The sequence below is a fragment of the Thamnophis elegans genome, chromosome 6 (genome assembly GCF_009769535.1).
Source record: "Thamnophis elegans isolate rThaEle1 chromosome 6, rThaEle1.pri, whole genome shotgun sequence".
Taxonomy (NCBI): domain Eukaryota; kingdom Metazoa; phylum Chordata; class Lepidosauria; order Squamata; family Colubridae; genus Thamnophis; species Thamnophis elegans.
Window position 1 is genome coordinate 72162810 of NC_045546.1, and position 19753 is coordinate 72182562.

Sequence of the window (19753 nt, forward strand, 5' to 3'; positions counted from 1 at the left end):
TCCTTCTATCATTCCCTAATTTGATCAGAACCTATCCTATCATTCCAACACCACCCAGTCTCAATTATCCGTACCTCTTCTTCCATCCTTCCCTCCCCCCCCCCCCACGCCTTCATCACAACTGATGAAGTTTCTTGGATGATAAATGAAATGTTTTGTTCTTCCTCAAGGGAAAAAACAGTCCAGTTGCCTTTTGGGGGGGGGGGGGAAAAGCACTTTTGAGAGAACGATGACTTGGATAACTGAGAATCTCCATAGACAGTTTAGATTTCCATTACTTTAAATTTATGCTTGGGCATTCTCAGTACTTTATATATTTCATTCCAGATTAATCTACGTTTTCTTTTAAATGTGAACAACACAGAATACAAATGTTTTGTATGTTTCCTAGGATCCCTGCCTTCTTAGATAAAATTTGTAAGTTTTAATAAAACCAATCCTGGAGATTTTTACCCCAAAAGATATACATGCATAGCATAGATGCATGTGAGCATGCAAGAATTCTTTCAGACACCATACTCCCAAAAGAAAATAATAATTTAATTACTTATTAGTGGTTAAAGTTAATTGCCTTTAAAATGAAGCATCCTATTCGTGTAAGTGACCTTTTGTGGTTATATACAAACACCAATCATTTTCACATGGAAATTGCCTATATACAAGGACACATACACAATTCTAGAAAAAGAGATTACAAAAATCTGGGTGGAGTAATCATAAACTATGTTTCTCTTTAAGTTCCCATTGAGTTCAAGGCTCTTATTACCAGGAAATTAAAAATTGGAAGCTTCTGTGATAGAGAAAGATTTGCTTACTTCAACACTCTCCACCTAAACTAAGGTAGAAACTGGAAAATGAATCTTTTTTTCTGTTTGCAAAAGGAAATATCAAAACAATCTAGGAATCAAACACAAGAAAACATATAGCAATAGCAGTTAGACATATACCGCTTCATAGGGCTTTCAGCCCTCTCTAAGCGGTTTACAGAGTCAGCATATCGCCCCCACAGTCTGGGTCCTCATTTCACCCACCTCGGAAGGATGGAAGGCTGAGTCAACCTTGAGCCGTTGAGATTTGAACCGCTGAACTGCAGATAGCAGTCAGCTGAAGTGGCCTGCAGTACTGCACTCTAACCACTGCGCCACCTCGGCTCTTGCACTCTCACTCTGTAGTTGTCCCACTGAGTTCAGTAGTCCTTCACAGATATACATGCATATTCAAAGAGGATAACAACCTAAGTCACCCCTCTTTTTGATTCACTGATTAAAGGGGAATATATGCAGTAAAGAGCTGTTCCATAGAAGCTGTCAAATGATCTGGATTTTCAAAATCCTTATTTATGTGAAGAATTTTCATGGATAAAGTAGTCTCTCCCCTACAAACATTTACCTCCTATACATGCAGGACATCAGAAGAGAAGTCTAGTATTCTACATCTCCTATGACATTACAACAGTGGGTTCTTACCTTCTTCTGTGGTCGTTTCAGTCAGCAAATTTGAAGTTTCTACCTACTGTTTTCAATGGGATCTCTTCTATTTCAATAGTCTTTCTACTTTCAACTAAAGTAAAATGATATGGCCAGTTTTGAGAGGCAATTAATAGAGAAAATGCTTATCTTTGGCAGTAAGAGAAAACTTATCCAATGCTATAAAACATTTTTGAGATTAATTTGATCCAGTAAATATATTAATATTGAGCATATTAATCCTGTAGCTCATTCCAGTTGTTTTTTTAGTGCTGCAACAAATTTATCTAAAGTGAGCAGTCACCATCTTGAGCGTCTTGATTTACTTTCACCCTATTGCAAATTCAGTATGTTATCTTCCAGTATGCTCTTTCAAAAAGTACTTCTTATTTTTGAAACAGAGATTTGTCAATACATTATTAGGATACTGTAAATGTTTCCATTTTATTTTCCTATTAATCCTGCTTAAAATTATTCAGTAGAATGTTTTGATTCTAGATGCATTTCTTCTAGTACATAGAAATTCACTGGTTTGACAATTATTTATTTATTTATTTATGGCTGATTAGTAGAAATAATTAGCTAGATCTTGCTGGTTTGAACTCAGTATTTTGAGATTTCAAAATACACACCTTTGTTACCAAGAGTAAAATCACATCTGTTGACTCCATGTATTGCCTCATTAGAATAATTAGCATACAAATTTTGTAAAAGTGTCCACTCTTGTTGCAATAATTACATCGAACCCCCTTAGTAGGACACTTTATATAGGTAGCATAGAAGATGCCATGAAAACAGAATTTCTCCAACCATTGACTCTGTTACATTGCCTGCTTTTTAAATATTAAATTTTTAAATACTTTTTCTTCATAGCCATATAAATATTTGATTATATTGTCTTATTCATCATTTATACCATGTTAACTTTATATAAGTTCATTATTTTGGTTTCTTCCATAGCTCTGTCTATTCATGTTGAACGAGCACAGTTGTTATTGATTATTATTATTTATTTGAATTTATATACCCCCAACTTCAATGGACCCTTACTTTTCTTACAGTATGTTCCAAAACTAAATGCTCTCAAATATGGGCCATAGCTTTTTTCAAATGAACTAAACTCTGTCATATTTTCAAAATTGTTCAAATCAATTATTTTTGTTAAAATAACAATGTATTGTAATATTGATTGTTTGATCTTTTGTTCACACCAATGAAATTTATCATTTTATTTCTATGTGTTCTTACATTAAAAATATATGAGTACCATCTTATCTATCAATTGATAAGAAAAAACTATAACATACATACAGCATTTTTTACTTTTAAGGAGTACCATATTTTTCAGAGTATAAGACGCACTTTTTCCCTCAAAAAAGAGGCTGAAAATCTGGGTGTGTCTTATACACTGAATACAGCTTTTTTTGCCTCCTGAAACCCTGCCCCTTCACCATGGATAGCTTGTAAGAGGCTTTCAGAGAGCTCCTGGGGGCTGGGGAGGGCAGAAATGAGCAAAAAATGGAGCGTTTTTTGCTCAATTTTGCCCCCCCCCCCAGCCCCCAGGAGCACTCTATAAGCTTCCTAATGCCTTTTTTTTGACAAGAAACATGTCCTTTTTCGCGAAAAACAGGCTATTTTTAGCTCATTCCCCCCCCCCCCCATCCTCCCAGGAACACTCTACAAGCCTCCTAAGGGCTATTCATACCCTTTAAAAGGGGGGGGCTGTTTTCACGAAAAACCGGCTGTTTTGGGGAGGTTTGCAGAGTGCAAAAGCTTTTTTTTAATATAATTTTCAGATCATTGAATGCCACTTTGCACGGTCAACTGCGTCTCCAGGTTGCAGACCTGCGATTTGCATATCTTTGTTGATGGTGTCTTGCAATCTCTGTTTTGGACACCCGCGAGGTCACCGGCCATTGACTTCTAGTTGATAGGCAGTCTTGTCCACAGTGGAAAATGCTGCTCTCTGGACATATCCGTACAAGTGGAGTTATCCTTCCCTCATTTTCTCTATAATTGGTGTCATACCAAAATGTTGTTGAATGATGCCCTTTGTGTTCTGGTCAAGAAGGGAGATGCCCGATATCCAACGGAGCATTTGCATTTCCATGGCATAGAGTTTGGACAAAGTGTTCCTACTAAACCAAATGGAGGCATATCTATTTGGAATCAAATGTACTACTTAATAATTAGTTGTATCTGCTGGTCACAAGCAACTACTGGTATCCCACTATAAATCTCTATTACAGTTTGTCTGGAGACAAGAGCCTTAAGGCATAATACATACTGAGAAATTGTACAGAAGTGCTCAGTAAGTGGTGCCATCTGATGGTCATAAATAATAATGTACTAAGAATCCTATCCAAAGTAAGGTCTGTTATGGGATGGTCAGAGATAAAAATGCAAGACTTTCCACTGATTTTGTCCTGATGAAAGGACTGGTTTGTTTAAGGACTGGCCTGCTGCCTAATCTTCAAGGTTGCCAGATTTAGCATATTATTGCATAAAGTCTGAGGAAATTGGGCCTCTGCTCCAGCTATGCATTGCACAGGGTTTGGCAGTTTATTTAACTTTTGTTACACTCCTGCACAGGGTTCAGAAACAAAGAAGATGTGGCAGCTACATTTGACAGGATAGATAGATGTGGGAGTTTTGATCATTCCTGTCCTCTGCCCATCAGACAATCCACATACATTCTCTTCCTAATATAGTTGCTATACATTTTTAATAATTGATTAAGCAGTTAGACACAACTTAAAGAGGAGGAGAGAGGAGAATTCTTCTCCCTATTTTTCATTCTTAGTAAATTACTTTAATTACTTCTTTTCTCTTTTCCATGAAAATACTCCCTTCCCAATGAAGGACTGTTTGTTTATTTGTTGGACTAGTTAAACCTTATTCAGGCTTATAAATAACTTTATTTCAACTGAGCGAGCTGTGTACTCTCCACCCATAATAAAGGTTAAAATGTCATACTAATGTTACATAATAATTATTAATCCTCTTGTGCTAACAAATATTTAGTAATATAGATAGTCATACAATAAAGGGGCAGGAGATATCCATTTTATAGAAATACTCAATGGCTAACTGAAACGTATCTTAAGGGCTCTCCTAAATTCCAAGAGTGTTGGAACTGTTGTAATGCAGGATGGATAGCAGGAGAGAAGGTTCATTTCTGAGGTCCCTGTAGTAACATTTTCTAGAAGAAGGGTCCTAAACAGAGACTTCTTTTCCAAATACCACCGGGAGCAAGTGGGTTCAATGATGATAATCAGTCAAGGACTATCTGTTTTAAAGTCATTCGAAGGCTCTCAGCACCACCTGGTTTGTGAATAGAAGGGCTGCCATCAGTCTTCAAAGTCTCACTACTCTCATAACAGCCTTGGGGTCTTGATTTCTAGACCTAGAATAATGTGAGAAATCCTCAGGTTCCCTGCTGTTCTCCACTATGTTGGGGAGATAGTCCAATGGAATGGGTTTTCGTTACTCACTTCCTCTTAAAATTGAGTCAATCAATTCTTGGTCACGCCTCCCTCGTCTGCACATGCCCCTGTTTTTGCCTCAGCCTTCGAGAGAGAGGACATAAGAAAAAAGTGCTGGACAAGACAAAGAAAAGCATTCCATTGGACTCCTAAATAATAAGACCCCGGCTCTGGGAAAGAAGTGGCCATTGGAAGGCCAGCAACTTCGGCAGATTCGGCTTTCTAGCCAAGTCGGCCCATGTGTGGGATAGCGACTCTATTACGTGGAGTGCGGGGACCCCCCGGCTGTCTCCCCAGCTTAGCCCGGCACAGCAGCCAGCATGAACAACAATGGTGTTCCAGAATCACTGGCAACCCAGACTGCGGAGGGGGGAGAGTTCCCCACTGGTGAAGCGCAGGGGCTTAGGAATGACTCCCTGGCATAGACTGGCATAGTAGCTGTGCCGCCGAACCAGACTTTGAGCGCAAACTGGAAATCCGTGGAACAGTAGGGAACATCTAAATCTCTGCCCAGCAATGACAAAGGAGGGCCTGCAAAGGAGCCAGCCTGCTTAAAAGACAAAAGGAGGGCAAATAGCAGACCACATGGGTTTGGAATCACCAGGGACAGCCGGGGAGGATCTCAACTCCTAATTGGTCCAGAAGACACCAAGACCCTAGGTTGACCACTAAGGCAGCAACTGGGAAAAAGGCAAAAGTTCATGCTTCACAAAGGATCCTTCCATTGGAAGTTCCTCTGATTTCACTATGCCAGTCAGCATTACCAATACAGGGCCCTACCATTCGGTCTATCCTCAGCACCCAGAACCTTCACCAAACGTCTGGAGGTGGTAGCAGTACACTTCAGGGCAATCCCTGTATGTGTCCAATGCTACCTGGATGATATCCTAATCCACTCATCCTCTTACCGCTGAGCGATAGAGGACCTCAGAGTCACAACCCAGATCCTACAGGATCACAGATTTTCAATGAACTTCAACAAAAGTCTTTCTTTCCAATTGACTACTGCATCTGGGGGCAGTAATAGATACCAATGCATGCGAGGTGTCCCTGTCTCGGGAACGCCAGCTCATCATAAGGACCCTGGTAAAACAAATTCAAGGAAATTAATTTGCAGTGCCCTGGAGCCTTCTGTCTCAACTCCTGAGCAAGATGATATTGTGTATATCAATACCAACGGTCAAGCAGGAGCAACTCCAAAACCAAGATCCATACCCTGCTGAAGGTGTGGCGATCTCTCCAATGGTAGAGTTCACAAGCACTAAGGAAGGGATCCGGGTTCAAGGAACCCAACAGGCTAACCATTACGACAGATGCCAGCCTTTTTGGCTGTGGGACACATGGCCAATCCCAGATAGCACAGGGACAGTGGTTCCAGCACTGGAACTACATCAATTGGCTGGAACTAAGGGCAACACACCAAGCCCTGAAGCAATTCCAGACAGGGCCACAGGACATCCAATTCTCATCCTAATAGACAAAGTGACCATCAAGGCCCACATCAAGGGGGCACCCACTCCAGGGTACTCATACAGCTAGGCCTCTGGGCAGAGAGGCATCTGCTCTCCATCAGAGCAGAGCACATCTCAGGAACAACCAACATGCAGGCAGACTGGCTCAGCAGGACCATGGTCTATCACGCAGAGTGGCAACTCCACCTAAATCTATTCAGGGAACTGTCAAGAAGGTTTGGGGAACTGATCCTGGACCTGTTCACCTCCCCAACAAACACTCAGCTAAACAGGTTCTATTCCAGGTATCCAATGCCAGGGGCGGAAGGAGCAAATACACTCCAAAGCCTATGGCCCAGGGGCCTACTCTATGTCTTCCACTCATTCCGAGAGTAATCAAGAAGGTACTAGCAGAAGGAGCAGACATTCTACTCCTAGCACCACACTGGCCCAGGCACCCATGGTTCGCAGATCTGGTCAGTTTGTTGGTATCCCGACCCTGGAAGATACCACCAGACAGGATCTCCCTCAGCCAGGGAGCCATAGTCCACCCAGAACCACAATGGCTACAACTGACTGTTTGGCACTTTAATGGGCAGCGCTAAGGCAATGTAAGTACAGTGATAGGGCCATACAAACAATACAGGCCGCTAGGAGACCCTCCACAAGCAGGATCTACGATGTGACCTAGAGAACCTTCTGTAGCTGGTGCTCCAGAATGAATCTTGACCCAATGAGCACCTCAATACCTAGGATCCTGGAATTTCCTCAGGGGGGCCTAGACAAGGGTCTCTCCCCAAACACTGTACGCAGACAGACATCAGCCTTAGCTTCAGTATTGTCATGTGGAAACCTGAATTCCCTGGCACAACACCCGGTGGTGCGCAGATTAATTAAGGGCGCAACCAACCTGAAGCCGCCAGTGGTAAACAGTTATCCCACATGGGACTTGACTAGCGTGCTGGAAGCACTTACCTCAGGACCATTCAAACTATTAGAATCAAGTAGCCTAAGACTCCTTACCCTCAAAGTAGCCTTTTTAGTGGCCATCGCCTTAGCCAAATGAATATCAGAACTGGCAGCAATCTCCACCAGAGAGGACCTGTCTGAATCCATCCTAACAAAGTGGTTCTACGTTTAGCCAGCCTTTCTTCCCAAGGTGAATTATTTTCACTGAAAGCAAGAATGAAAATTGCCGGACTTCTGTCCGAGACCCACTCACACTCAGGAGAAGAAATGGCAGACTCTGGATGTGAGGAGGGCTCTCACAACTATATCAAGAAAACAGCTCCGTTTAGGAAAATGGAGGCACTCTTCACATCGTTCCAGTCTACAACAATGAGCAGCAGAGTGACACCCTTGACCATAGGTTGGTGGCTAAGGTCTTGCATCATCAAGGCCTATGATACCAAGATGAGTGACAGCCCACTAGACAAGGAGCGCAGCCGCTATGGTGGCATGGAACACACAGGCTTCGATTGAAGAAATCTGTAGGGCAGCAACATGGTCTTCTCGATCACCATACACAAGACACTACAAGCTGGACTCCTTTGCCTCAGCCAAAGCCACATTCAGCAGGAGGGTACTTCAGAAGGTGCATAGGGATGGGGAGACTCAGGACCAGACTGCTACCCACCCTTAGGACTGCCAGCTTTGGTATGCCCCATTCCATTGGACCGTCTCCCTGACACAGTGGAGAAGGGCCACGTGTCTTACCTGAAATGCTCCTCGATGTGCGGGGAGATAGTCCAACCCCACCTTGGTGGCCATCAAGACCTGAATCCAGGAAGAACCGGAACCAGCACTGGAAAACGTCAATCACTGCGCCTTCATCAAAACCTGGGCATGCGCAGATGAGGGAGGCATGACCAAGAATTGATTGACTCAGCCTCAAGAAGAAGTGAGGAGCAAAAACCCATTCAATTGGACTATCTCCCCGCACATAAGCATGTCAGGTAAGACCAATGCCCCTTTTCAGAACAAGTGCCTGAAGCATTATTTCAACATCAGTAGCAGGTAAATACACAGATAACAAACATGTAGGATTATAATCAATGTGGTATAGTGATGAAGATGCAGGCCTGGAAACCAGGAAACTTCTAGGCCTCCCTTAGGCATGAAAGCTACCTTTGTGACTTTGGGCAATCTCTTGTCTCTCAGCCCAACCCATCACACAGGACTGTTATTAAGATAAGATAAGAAAGTAAGAGTAAAGTAAGGTAGGACAGGGCAGAGCAGGGCAGGAAAGGACAGGATAGGACAACACAGGACAGGACAGGATAAGATAACTTGTCATTTTTTTACTGAGCAAACTGGCCAACATTAGAAATGAAATTATGTTGTGAGGAAAATAAGAAGCAAGAGTATTACATACATTCGCAAGAAGTAGTAGTTTCATCATTTAGGGAGCTACATTTGGTGGGTCCTAGGCAGAAGGCCTTCTCAGCTGTGGCACATTGTTGAACAGCTCTCCTCGAGATTAAATTGGAACCATTATTCCTAACTTTACAAAGATCCTCAAGACCTGATTGTACCTGATTATGGGGATGCCAGAGAACTTGGCAAACTAGTGAGGTGGCTTCATTATTTGAATGAATGATTGAATGAATGAATGATACAGCTAGTAGAACATTTTGGGTAAAGCTTTCTTCAGCTAAGTTCAACCTCATAACTTGCTTCACAGCCAGCCTAGAACTTTCCACTGTCCTGAACTTGACCCATACTTTGGACTACTGAATCCATCTAGGAGTGGTAAACTTCTATTTTCTATCAAACTCCCAACCTATTCCTATTATATTCCTTTAGAAGCAATTAAATTTTCCAGGGAATCCTGTTAGCTTACTGTATATACTCGAGTATAAGCCTAGTTTTTCAGCCCACTTTTTGGGCTGAAAAAAGCCGCCTCGGCTTATACTCGAGTCAGTGAAAAATTTGCCCGAAATGGAGGAGAAAAAGGGGCGGGGCCATGCCGCTGGGTGACACTCGTGAATGGCCCAGTGCCCCTGTGAGTTTCCCCTCCCTCTGTGTCAGTTTGCCGCGCAGCGCGCACCGCACCATCCCCCCTCCTCACGTTCTAATGTAATGCAGGGCTGTCTTACGATTCCCCTTCCTCCCCCTCCTGCCGCTCTGCAACAATGTCCCACCTCCTCCTTGTTATGGCAAGCAGCCACATAGCGATGTCCCACCTCCTCTGGTACAGTGATCCAATGATAGGAATCACTGTGCCGTGTGTCATAGGAGGCGGGACATCGCTCCCGCGGCTGCACGGGACATCATCATCACAGCGGGACATCAGCATCATGAGGTGAGTGAAGTATTTCATTGAATACACCGCTAGTTTACTGTTTTTCTTTGAAATAAATATTCAAAAACATTATTGGTATCTATTTTTATTTTTGAAATTTACCGGTAGCTGCTGCATTTCCCACCCTAGGCTTATACTCGAGTCAATAACTTTTCCAGTTTTTTTGTGGTAAAATTAGGTGCCTCGGCTTATATTCGGGTCGGCCTATACTCGAGTATATACGGTAATAGCTTGTCTCTTGCATTATTTTCAATTTAAGAATTTTAAAATGTTAAAAAACTTCCAAAAATTTTAGTTTAATTAGATGTTGCAGCCTCCACATTGACAACATTCTCTGGTAAACCTACATATTTATCTATTATATTTGTCCCTGGTTTTACGCATTACTGAAAAAAACAGGTCTCCGAAGTTGCATGCAATTTTTTAAAAATTATTACCTTTTTGTCTTCATTAGAATTGACTTGTATATACTGTATCCCATTGCATGGATTGCTTGAAATCTGAACACTTTGCTGGGCACAAAAAGTTCATTCTGGATTGGTTTGGTGGAAGTATCTAGCTTCACTTTTTTCTTATTTGTTGACTGAAGTTTGAAATAATTAGAGTTAATAAAATGTAGCAGGGATGATGTTCCTCATATAAAGTACTCGACAACTGATGATCCACTGCATCTTTCTTTTAGAGAGATTTCCTTATCAGATTCTTCAGTGGCTTCAACAATGACAGAACTGCCTTCACTGAAAAAATTGGGATACATTCAAAGATGTCTCTGCCTTGAAAATAACCCATGTTGTATTTATATGGTCAAACATCACCACAGGAAATGTTTTATGACATTTTGTATGATGTCATAAATTGTTTTATGATAATTTTTATGTAATAAAATGTTTTATAAAATTTGCCAAATTTCAATTTCATAGGAATCGTGGGTCCCAGTTGCGGGATACATTCTGTAAATTAGCCCATATGAGGTATCTTGGTTTATATAGGTATTTATATTCTGCCATTACTATTTTGATAAATAACTCAAGGTGGCTAACATACCTAATTCTCCCATTCTTCCCCTATTTCCTCGCAACAACAACCCTGTGAGAATAGTTGGCCTGAGAGAGAGTGACACCCAGTTGCCTTTCATGGCTAAAATGGGACTAGGACTCCCAGTCTTTTGGTTTCTAGCCTGCTGCCTTAACCATTACATCAAACTCACTCTCCTTTAATATGTATTTTATTTCATTTTAGTTTATATTTAGTGAGTGTGTTTGTGTATATGTGTATGTATACACACACACAAACTCCACACACACACACACAGTAAACAGATATAAGATGATGCATATTACCAGTTTTATATCTGTACTCTACTTTTCAGGACGGCGTCTCAAAGATTTTGTGAATAATATTGTGGTACTCTATTATAAATGAAATCAAGGCTCTCTTTTTTATTGCTTCTTATTGCAGAAAGAGGAAATACTTGCTCAGATTTCATTAGAACATCCCCTAGAAAGCGACAAAAGTAAGGATCTGAAAGCAACTGAAACATCAACTACTACTAGTTTTGAAAGACAACTTTTCCGTCCTATATATAAAGGAGAAGTAAATGCAATTTGTATCCAGCTCTTTTGTATTGATGAGCAACATGAAACAAGGCAAGTACATATTAGATACATGATAACAGAGCAATTTAAGGGCAAAAATGAATTTTCTGAAAGCAGTCATATTTTATATTATTGATCTATGTAATATTCTATTTACCTGAAATAGATATACCTGGCTTATCAAGCTTTTATAAGATCAAGCTATTTATAATTTATAGGTAGGTAGAAATAAATAGGACAGCTCACTGTACAGAGAAGTTTAAACCTAAGTATATCATTGGAACTTGGAAGATAAATATTACTTTTCTGATAAAAGTGGTACCAATCGTTCACTTACATAGGAATATTGAATTGGGATAGCAGCCATAGAACATTACAGGAAAGGGAGTTGATCTTGCTTCCTGTGCTACTGTTACTATAAGCCTAACAATTAACTGTCATTTTTATTCTGGAAGAATGAGTCAGGTCAACTTACCTGTCTGTAATTCCTAGTCCCCCATTCAGGAATGTGTGCAGCAAACTGTGATGTCAGCAAAATAATGCTCCATGCAAAGAGACATCATCAAACAAATGTCACTATGATGTACGGAATTTGTGTCTAGCATCTGAATGAATTAACTTAATTTGTGGCATTTACATGATGACATCGATACCATTAACCATAATATCCTGACTGCCTGGCCAGAGTTGGGACATAGTATTATGCTGCTTTTCCTTCCACTTCTAGGGTCAGTTCCATTCAGTGTGATTATGTAAGGAGCTATGGGAATAACCTTGAGGAACAGAAAGAACCACAACCAATACAACAATCAGATAAAATAAATTTGAATACAAAACAAAAAATTTAGTTTAAGGAAGTATTTGAGACTTGACCCTCCTTGTCCTCACAAAGACAAAGAGAGGGAGAGAGGTGCATATTCAAATATGCAAGATTCTGTTATTGTAATCATATAATGAAAGTAGTAGCTACATTCATCCCTTTGGCTTTCTAATTTGGTCTACCTCAAAAGGCTGATGGATGCAAGAAGTCTGCTCATGGCCTTTTATATTGGGTGTCTGAGGGCTTGGCTGACTCTCCACAAACATCTACATGAAAACTCTGGGTGAGGTCATTCAAAGGCATGGGATGAGGTAATATCAATGTACTATGACATTCAGCTTTATGTCTCTGCCCCCAGACAACCAAATGACATTGAAGAGATTGGGTTTTACTGCCTAGAGGCCACAGAGGTCTTAATGGGAATGAACAGGGTCTGCATAGGATGAAAAGAGCCGAGGTGGCGCAGTGGGTAGAGTGCAGTACTGCAGGCCACTTCAGCTGACTGCTAACTGCAGTTCGGCGGTTCAAATCTCACCAGCTCAAGGTTGACTCAGCCTTCCATCCTTCCGAGGTGGGTAAAATGAGGACCCAGATTGTTGGGGGCAATATGCTGACTCTGTAAACCACTTAGAGAGGGCTGAAAGCCCTATGAAGCGGTATATAAGTCTAACTGCTATTGCTAAAAGGCTTTAGCTCAACTCTAGGAAGACACCGTGGCTTTGGGTATCAGGATCTCCTGTTCTTCTGATTTTCCATCCTTAGTTCTGGATGGGGCTGCACTACTCAAGACAAAATTGGTACGCAATTTTGGTGTCCTATTCAATGCACAGTATTTGTTTGAATTGCAGCCATGGCCTGGGGAACCTTTGCACAGATTAATGTTATGTGCCTCTTATGTCTGTTCCTGGATTAGGTGGCACAGTATATAATAACTCGTTCTTTAGTCACCTCCTTAATGCAAGGCGCTCTACATATGGCTTTTCCTAAAGAACCTCAGTTGTTCCAGAATGAAACGGTCTGGGCAATTACGGGAGGCTTTTTTGTTGCACATCTGCTCCGCAAGCTGCACTGGCTCCAAATTTGCTCCTGGGTATAGTTGAAAGTGATCATTTATTCTAAGAAGCAATTCATTTGGGGCCAGGGTCTCCACCATGTCACCAGGTAAAAGGGACATGTTCTGGGTCCCATCAATAAGGGATTGTCACCTAACATTGTGCTAACTATACTTCATTTGCAATTTAATTTAAATTTAATTTAGTTGATCTAATTTTGCTTGTAATTGAGTTGTGAACAATTATTCTTTTGGCCCCAACCACTTTTGAGAGGGCACTCCCTTACCTGCTTCTCTACAATCAACTGCAATACTTAGCTTGAAAAACCTTGCCCAGTCTTAATTTAAAAACAACTTTACCCATTAAACTACTAAACTTAATTGATTTTCTTCCCTCTTCTCTGGGCCTTTCTCTTAATTTCCCTTGTTAATTTTGACTTTTGCTTATGTTGTGCTTATGCTGAGAGTCAAATCTCTCCATTGGAGAACTTCTGCAAGTAAACTAAGCAGAAAAACAATAGAATTTGGTTATCCCTAAGCTTATTTCTACAAAGAAATATTGTGTCCTAGTAATGTCCTCAAACCAGTCATAATTGAACAATAAGACAAAAGGTGTTTTCTATTTAAATGTACATGGGAAGGACCTGTAGAAAAGAATGACGAAGTAAAAGATTCAGTGCAAAAAGTGGATGAGAAGTATTTGTTTGCAGTGAATGGAAGGAGAGAGAAAACGAGGTGATAATTAAGAGACTCTGTTGCGAAGGGCAAGAGGATTACTATTATTGACTTTAATGGGATATCCATTAAAGCACTTTGTCGATCAGTTTTTTGGTTTGTGTTTCAGCTTATATTTGGTTTTTAGTTGTGGGAAATGGCTAAAGTACATTTACATGCTGCAAATACCATGTTTCTTTAAAGTACTTGGCTTTATTTACAGGTCACTGGATTTCTTACATTTTGTTTTTCAACTTTTCCCAGTAAGTATGACATGTTGGTTTTAAACGTTTCATACTAAATGTATAAAGTAATTTATTGTGAATTAATTACTAGAATATTATTTGCTAAACATCATGCTTGTTTGCACAAGGCAACATTGTTTTTAAGGGAAAAATGACCAAATAATTTTTGAATTATTGTAAATATTTTTAGAGGGATTGTAATAAAACTTAATACAAGTCTGCAATGGAATCTTCACAGACTTGATTGTTCCTGCTCCTTATCACTTTATAATTTGGTGGCACAATGCTAAATCATAAGCATTGGTTTGATTTATTTATTTCTGTTAACAATTAGCATCAACACTCACCTCTTTCTTTCTGTTGAAGTAACTACCCAGTGGCAGTTCCTACCAGTTCAGCTGAAACGGTAGTGGTTTGGCAGCCTGGATCACTGGAACTGGCAGCGACCCAGGCCTGCTACACCCCCAAATTGATTCCCATAGTGACAGCAACGCCATCTTGTTTTTCAGTTCTGCGCATGCACAGCATGCATCAAGCGTGCATCAAGCGCACACAAAGCACATACATGAGCAAAGCGGCAGGAGTTCCTGCCGGAACCCACCCCTGAAACTATCCCAGGTGACCTTTGATAATAGAAAATCATAGCAACAAAAATAATATTGATTTCTTGCTATACCGTATGTATAGCGGTATTTATCCATCAGCCTTCAATGCCACCTGATAACCAGCATGAGTTTACAGAGTGCCACCTTAGCAAATGAATATCCTAGGGCCAAGGCAGAACTACACGGTGCTTATTTATTTATATATTAAATTTATATGCTGCCCAGCTTGGAGTTTGAAGCAACTCTCGGCAGCTTTTATTTAATTAATTCTTTCATGGCTTGGATTCAGGGATTGATTGTACAAGGGAATGGCAGCCTTGGTTTCCTTCCTTGCCCTATACGTGCTTCAACTGCTTACAGTTTGTCCAAGGTCCTGCTGAGAAATCACCAAATGTAGGAAAGTTTAGTAAAGAAGTGGGAAAAGTGAGAAGTGGGAAAAGACTTAACTCACTTTCTATAATCCTATCCTATATTTTGTATTTGCAGTTCCTTTTTTAAAAAATTGTTACTACTTTTTAGGACAAAGACTTTTGCATCATCACAGTGCCACATATGGTCCCTGAATTTCACCTGATCCAGAGTTTTGTTAGGATTATTCCCTTCATCAATTCTACACTGGATCAGGAGCTATATGTATTTCATCGATCTGGATTGCTCAAGTTAGTAATACATTTTGCTCTCACAACTATTTTCAGATAAAATGTTTTGATTGGAAATTAATGCATGCCATTTCCTACAATGGAAAGCCCTTTAGCAGATACTCATGCTCTTGTCACCTTTCAATGGATTAATGCAATGCAATGTATTTAAAAACCACTCAGAACTTAGCATTTGTCCAAAACACAGCAACACAGACAGTAGATATGCCACATTATACCCAAGTGTCATCCTTGCTTCAGGAACTGCACTAGTTATCAGTTCACTCCAGGGTGCAACTAAAGTGGTGATTATCGCCTAGTAAAGCCTTACAAGGCAATGGACCATGTCATACTGATTAAGGATTAAATGTAGATTTGTTAAATTCTAATAGATCATCATACAGAATTGTTGGATTGAGTGGAGTGTATTGGATTACTAATTTTGCATACTCAAGCTAAAATAATATCTGGACTGGGGATAACTTTTGAATATGAGTATATTTGTACTGTCTGTATATCTGTATTCTTCCCGATATTATGCTCCATCCTATACATAGGTTTGAATATCTATTTAAATGTCACAGAACAGCCATTTTCCAAATATCGCTCACAAAATAGCAAACAAACAAAAGTGATATTAAATTAAATGTTAAAATAGCATAAAACCTTAAAATACTACACCACATTAAACGAACAGTATTTTAGCTGTTTCAACATTTGCTCCTTTATATGAACCAACAATATGAAAGCATTATTGACGAGATTTGGTATGAATGAGAAATGAGAGAAAATGTATGTGAAATTAGAAAAACCTGGACCACCAGGTTTCATCTGAAGTCTCTCAAATTAAAGTATAATTCCTGGAGAAAATATGGATATACATGGAAAATGGAGCAGTAATGGAAAAATCTGAGTATAAGATAGTGCTAATAATCCCTTCCTGATGAAGATATATATAAAAAGCAAAGATCAATGCGATGTGTTTGCACTGTGAAGGTTTAAAAGACATGTGAATAGAAAGCGAGTTGCTGAAAATGGATAAAAGCAAGCTATCTAGAAACAGCATGGGGGCATGGGGGTAGGAGAACTAAAAGTACATACTTACCAAGATAAAGGGAAAAAGCTCCAAATGAAAAACTGATTGACAAAGATTGTAAAAAAAGGAAAAGCCTTATACAATAAGCAGAAGATGGCAAATGCAATACCAGGTTTGCTACTTAAGAACGAGGGCTGGAAAACAATAATACAACGAGGTGTAGCCTGAAATGCTTAATGGATACTTCTCTAAAATTTTGAATGCAAAGTACAATAATAATGGTGCCCTTACATCTGGACAGTCAAGTGATTCAGGCTTCTAAAATGAGTTAATTCTTTACTGAGAGGAAAATGAGCATGTACAGACTAAGATAGCTTTCTTCCACTTTGTTATTTCTATAATAGGTCTTTTTTTAAAGTGCTCCATTTTTAAGGTATATTTTTAAGGTTATTTAACACATTTTGCTTATTGTAACTAATTGCATATGCAGAGGCTATTTTTGTACTATTAACACATATATGAAAGAGATAGAAGCAAACGGCACTGTTTGGCATCTAGAAAAAGAGGAAAAGAACATCTAAAGTCACTATAAAATGGATGTTGTATTAACATAAGAGTAAACGCTTTCTTTCATTTAGAAAAGTACCCATGTTTCAAACCTATTTTCTTTTCAGCTCTTTGTGCAACTTGTTTATGAATAGTAAGAGTAAATAGTCCTGAAAAACAGCAGCAAGATGAAAACAGGTTGAATAATTTTCTAAAATCAGTAGTTTTGTATTGTCAGCTGGCAGGAGTTTTCTATCTCTCCTGACACGGATTCAGCTGGAAACTGAATGAAGTATTAGAAAAGGCATAAATATTAGGCTGATGAAAATTTATAGTGTTGATGTAATATGAGATATAATATATTTAAATTCCCTGCGAACACAGTAATAGCTCTCAAACCAACTTCAATATGAAAACTCTGTATCATAACTTGTGTTCCCCTCTTTCCCCTCTTTTAACAGTAGTTATTTTATTGTTGTCATTTATTATTTTATCATTTTAATGTTTTTAAAGTTGGAAAGAGTTGCCTCTGGACAAGATGGGCAGCACATATATCAAATTAATAAATCAATCACATTTCCTTTTTTCTTTATAGACAATCATTACTGTAAGCTCATTATATATCATGATTGCCTATTCAGGTCTGGGATCAGAACATTAGATATTAGTAGATATCGTTGTTGGAATTAGTTTTGTTTTCAACAGGTCTTTTCATGTAAGAGCAGCAAAATCTACTGATGTCTTTGCCATTAAAAGACTAATCCAAACCCTGGAATTGAATGAAGCTATATTGGATGACCTAAATAACTACTTATCAGCACGAAGAGATCCAGTAAGTGCTATAATAATACTGCTGGGAGGGAGGTAATAGTGAATGGATTTTATTGTAATTATTTGTAATTCACTCAATAATAGAATTGCTTTGGGCAGATTACAGACTAGTTAACACTCTTTTTAAAAAAGAAAGAAACATTAAGATGTGAAATTAATAAATCAGGTTGAATAGAAAACAGCAAGATGCCTTGGAGAAGTAGAACGTCAATGCTTGAACTAAAATACATTAATGTACTTGGAGATCTGCCTGTCTGGAGAGAAATTCCACAAGGAGGATCCCATATCTAAGAGAGTCCTTTTACTTGCAGCTGCCTACTTCATTTCATTTTACTTCTAAAGTTGATTGAGGGACCCAATGGGGGAATTTTCTTTAGATTGTCTACACCCAGCTTCTCAGGGCCAGTGCAAAAACCTTGAATTGGGCCTGGAAATAGATAGGCAATCATGTTGTTGATGGATTACTGGCATGATACGATTATATTACCTAGGCCCAGATAGTTGAAACTAGAGCTGCAAGTTACTAACTGAAAGTACTGAAAGTACTGAATCACCTTCAAAAATAGCTGCTCCTTAGTTTATTCTGTAGCTTACTAAAGCATTGAGCCAAGGTGGCGCAGTGGTTAAATGCAGCACTGCAGGCTACTGCTAGATCAGCAGGTCAGCGGTTCAAATCTCACCGGCTCAGGGTTGACTCAGCCTTCCATCCTTCCGAGGTGGGTAAAATGAGGACCCAGATTGTTGGGGGCAATATGCTGACTCTCTGTAAACCGCTTAGAGAGGCCTGAAAGGCCTATGAAGCGGTATATAAGTCTACTGCTATTGCTATTGCTATTAATAGTGGATGCCAGAATATCTCATCCCAGAAAGGATTGCAGCTAGTATATCGATCTGAACAAACATAGGTGGGCTGCTGCTGGTTCGCACCAGTTTGGGCATACTGGTTGTTAAGATTCTGCATAGTTTGGTGAACTGGCAAATCCCACCACTGGCTGGCCCCGCCTGCCCCACCCTATTTCACATCGACTGCCTTGGCTGAGAGTCATGCCTGCACCTAGCTACTCTCTGGCTCTTTCACTCACTTGCCCAGCCCACATGACCCAGCTGATCTCCGTGCCTCGTTCACTCTGCTCACCGCAGCTGCCCACAAAGGTAAGGCCACCATGAGGTAGACATGGTGAGACTTGGCCACCTTTTGGCCCTGGCTCTTGCCATCCTTCCGCCTGCATGCCACCTGTTCACCCTTCGCCTCAGGTCAGGGGACGCACCAGTCCCTGGCTCTGGCCTTACCCGGGGCCTCCGCTCACATGCCAGGCCGCTGCGGTGAGAACGGTGTGAGCCCCATGGGCTAGAAGGTAAGGCTGATTTCTGCTGCAAAACCCTTTTTAAAAACCTTGACTGTCAAGCAGTAAGACCCAGAAAAAAATGAGGTGCCAGAGAATCATCGTTGCTGCTGCTGCTGAAAAGTAAGTCTAAGGCTCCGGCCGCTATCACCCACCCCACCTTGTTGTGAGTGACATTGATTTGGCCATGCCCATTCAGTCATATGAAACCCCACCCAGTCTTTAAGATGAACTGGTTGTTAAGTTAGTTGGACTCCACCACTGTGGACAAATAAAAGTCTTTCTGATCAACAAGGCTACCTGTGTCCAGTTATAATAGTGTTCTGGCTCAGCCTTAGCAAAAGCAAGAAATAGACTCCTTGTCATGAAAACCCCCACTTTATTTACCTCTTGTGAATTAATTGCATTCACCCATCAAAAAGTCCAGGCAATAGTCCTTCAAGGAGTTAACTGCAGTAACAGACCTTAACAGTTCCTTGCGATAATTGCAAGACCGTGAGCTCCCAGCGAAAAGGCTGCAAATAAAGTTCTGGCACGCAGTCTCTGTGGCACCAAACACAATGAGCAAAATTTTCAGAAATACGAACTATTGTCTCCTATGACAACCACTCCCCTTTCCTTCT

The 19753-nt window shown here is 40.3% G+C and overlaps 1 protein-coding gene across 1 annotated transcript in view; it reads left to right on the forward strand.

Moving 5' to 3' along the window:
• CFAP61 (cilia and flagella associated protein 61) overlaps positions 1-19753 on the forward strand; it is a 149840-nt gene that overhangs the window by 33289 nt on the left and 96798 nt on the right. Inside the window, exons 11-15 of the mRNA XM_032220451.1 lie at positions 11076-11110; positions 11165-11352; positions 14110-14149; positions 15256-15395; positions 17662-17788. Coding sequence (XP_032076342.1) covers positions 11076-11110; positions 11165-11352; positions 14110-14149; positions 15256-15395; positions 17662-17788 — 530 coding nt within the window. The remainder of the gene's footprint in view (positions 1-11075; positions 11111-11164; positions 11353-14109; positions 14150-15255; positions 15396-17661; positions 17789-19753) is intronic.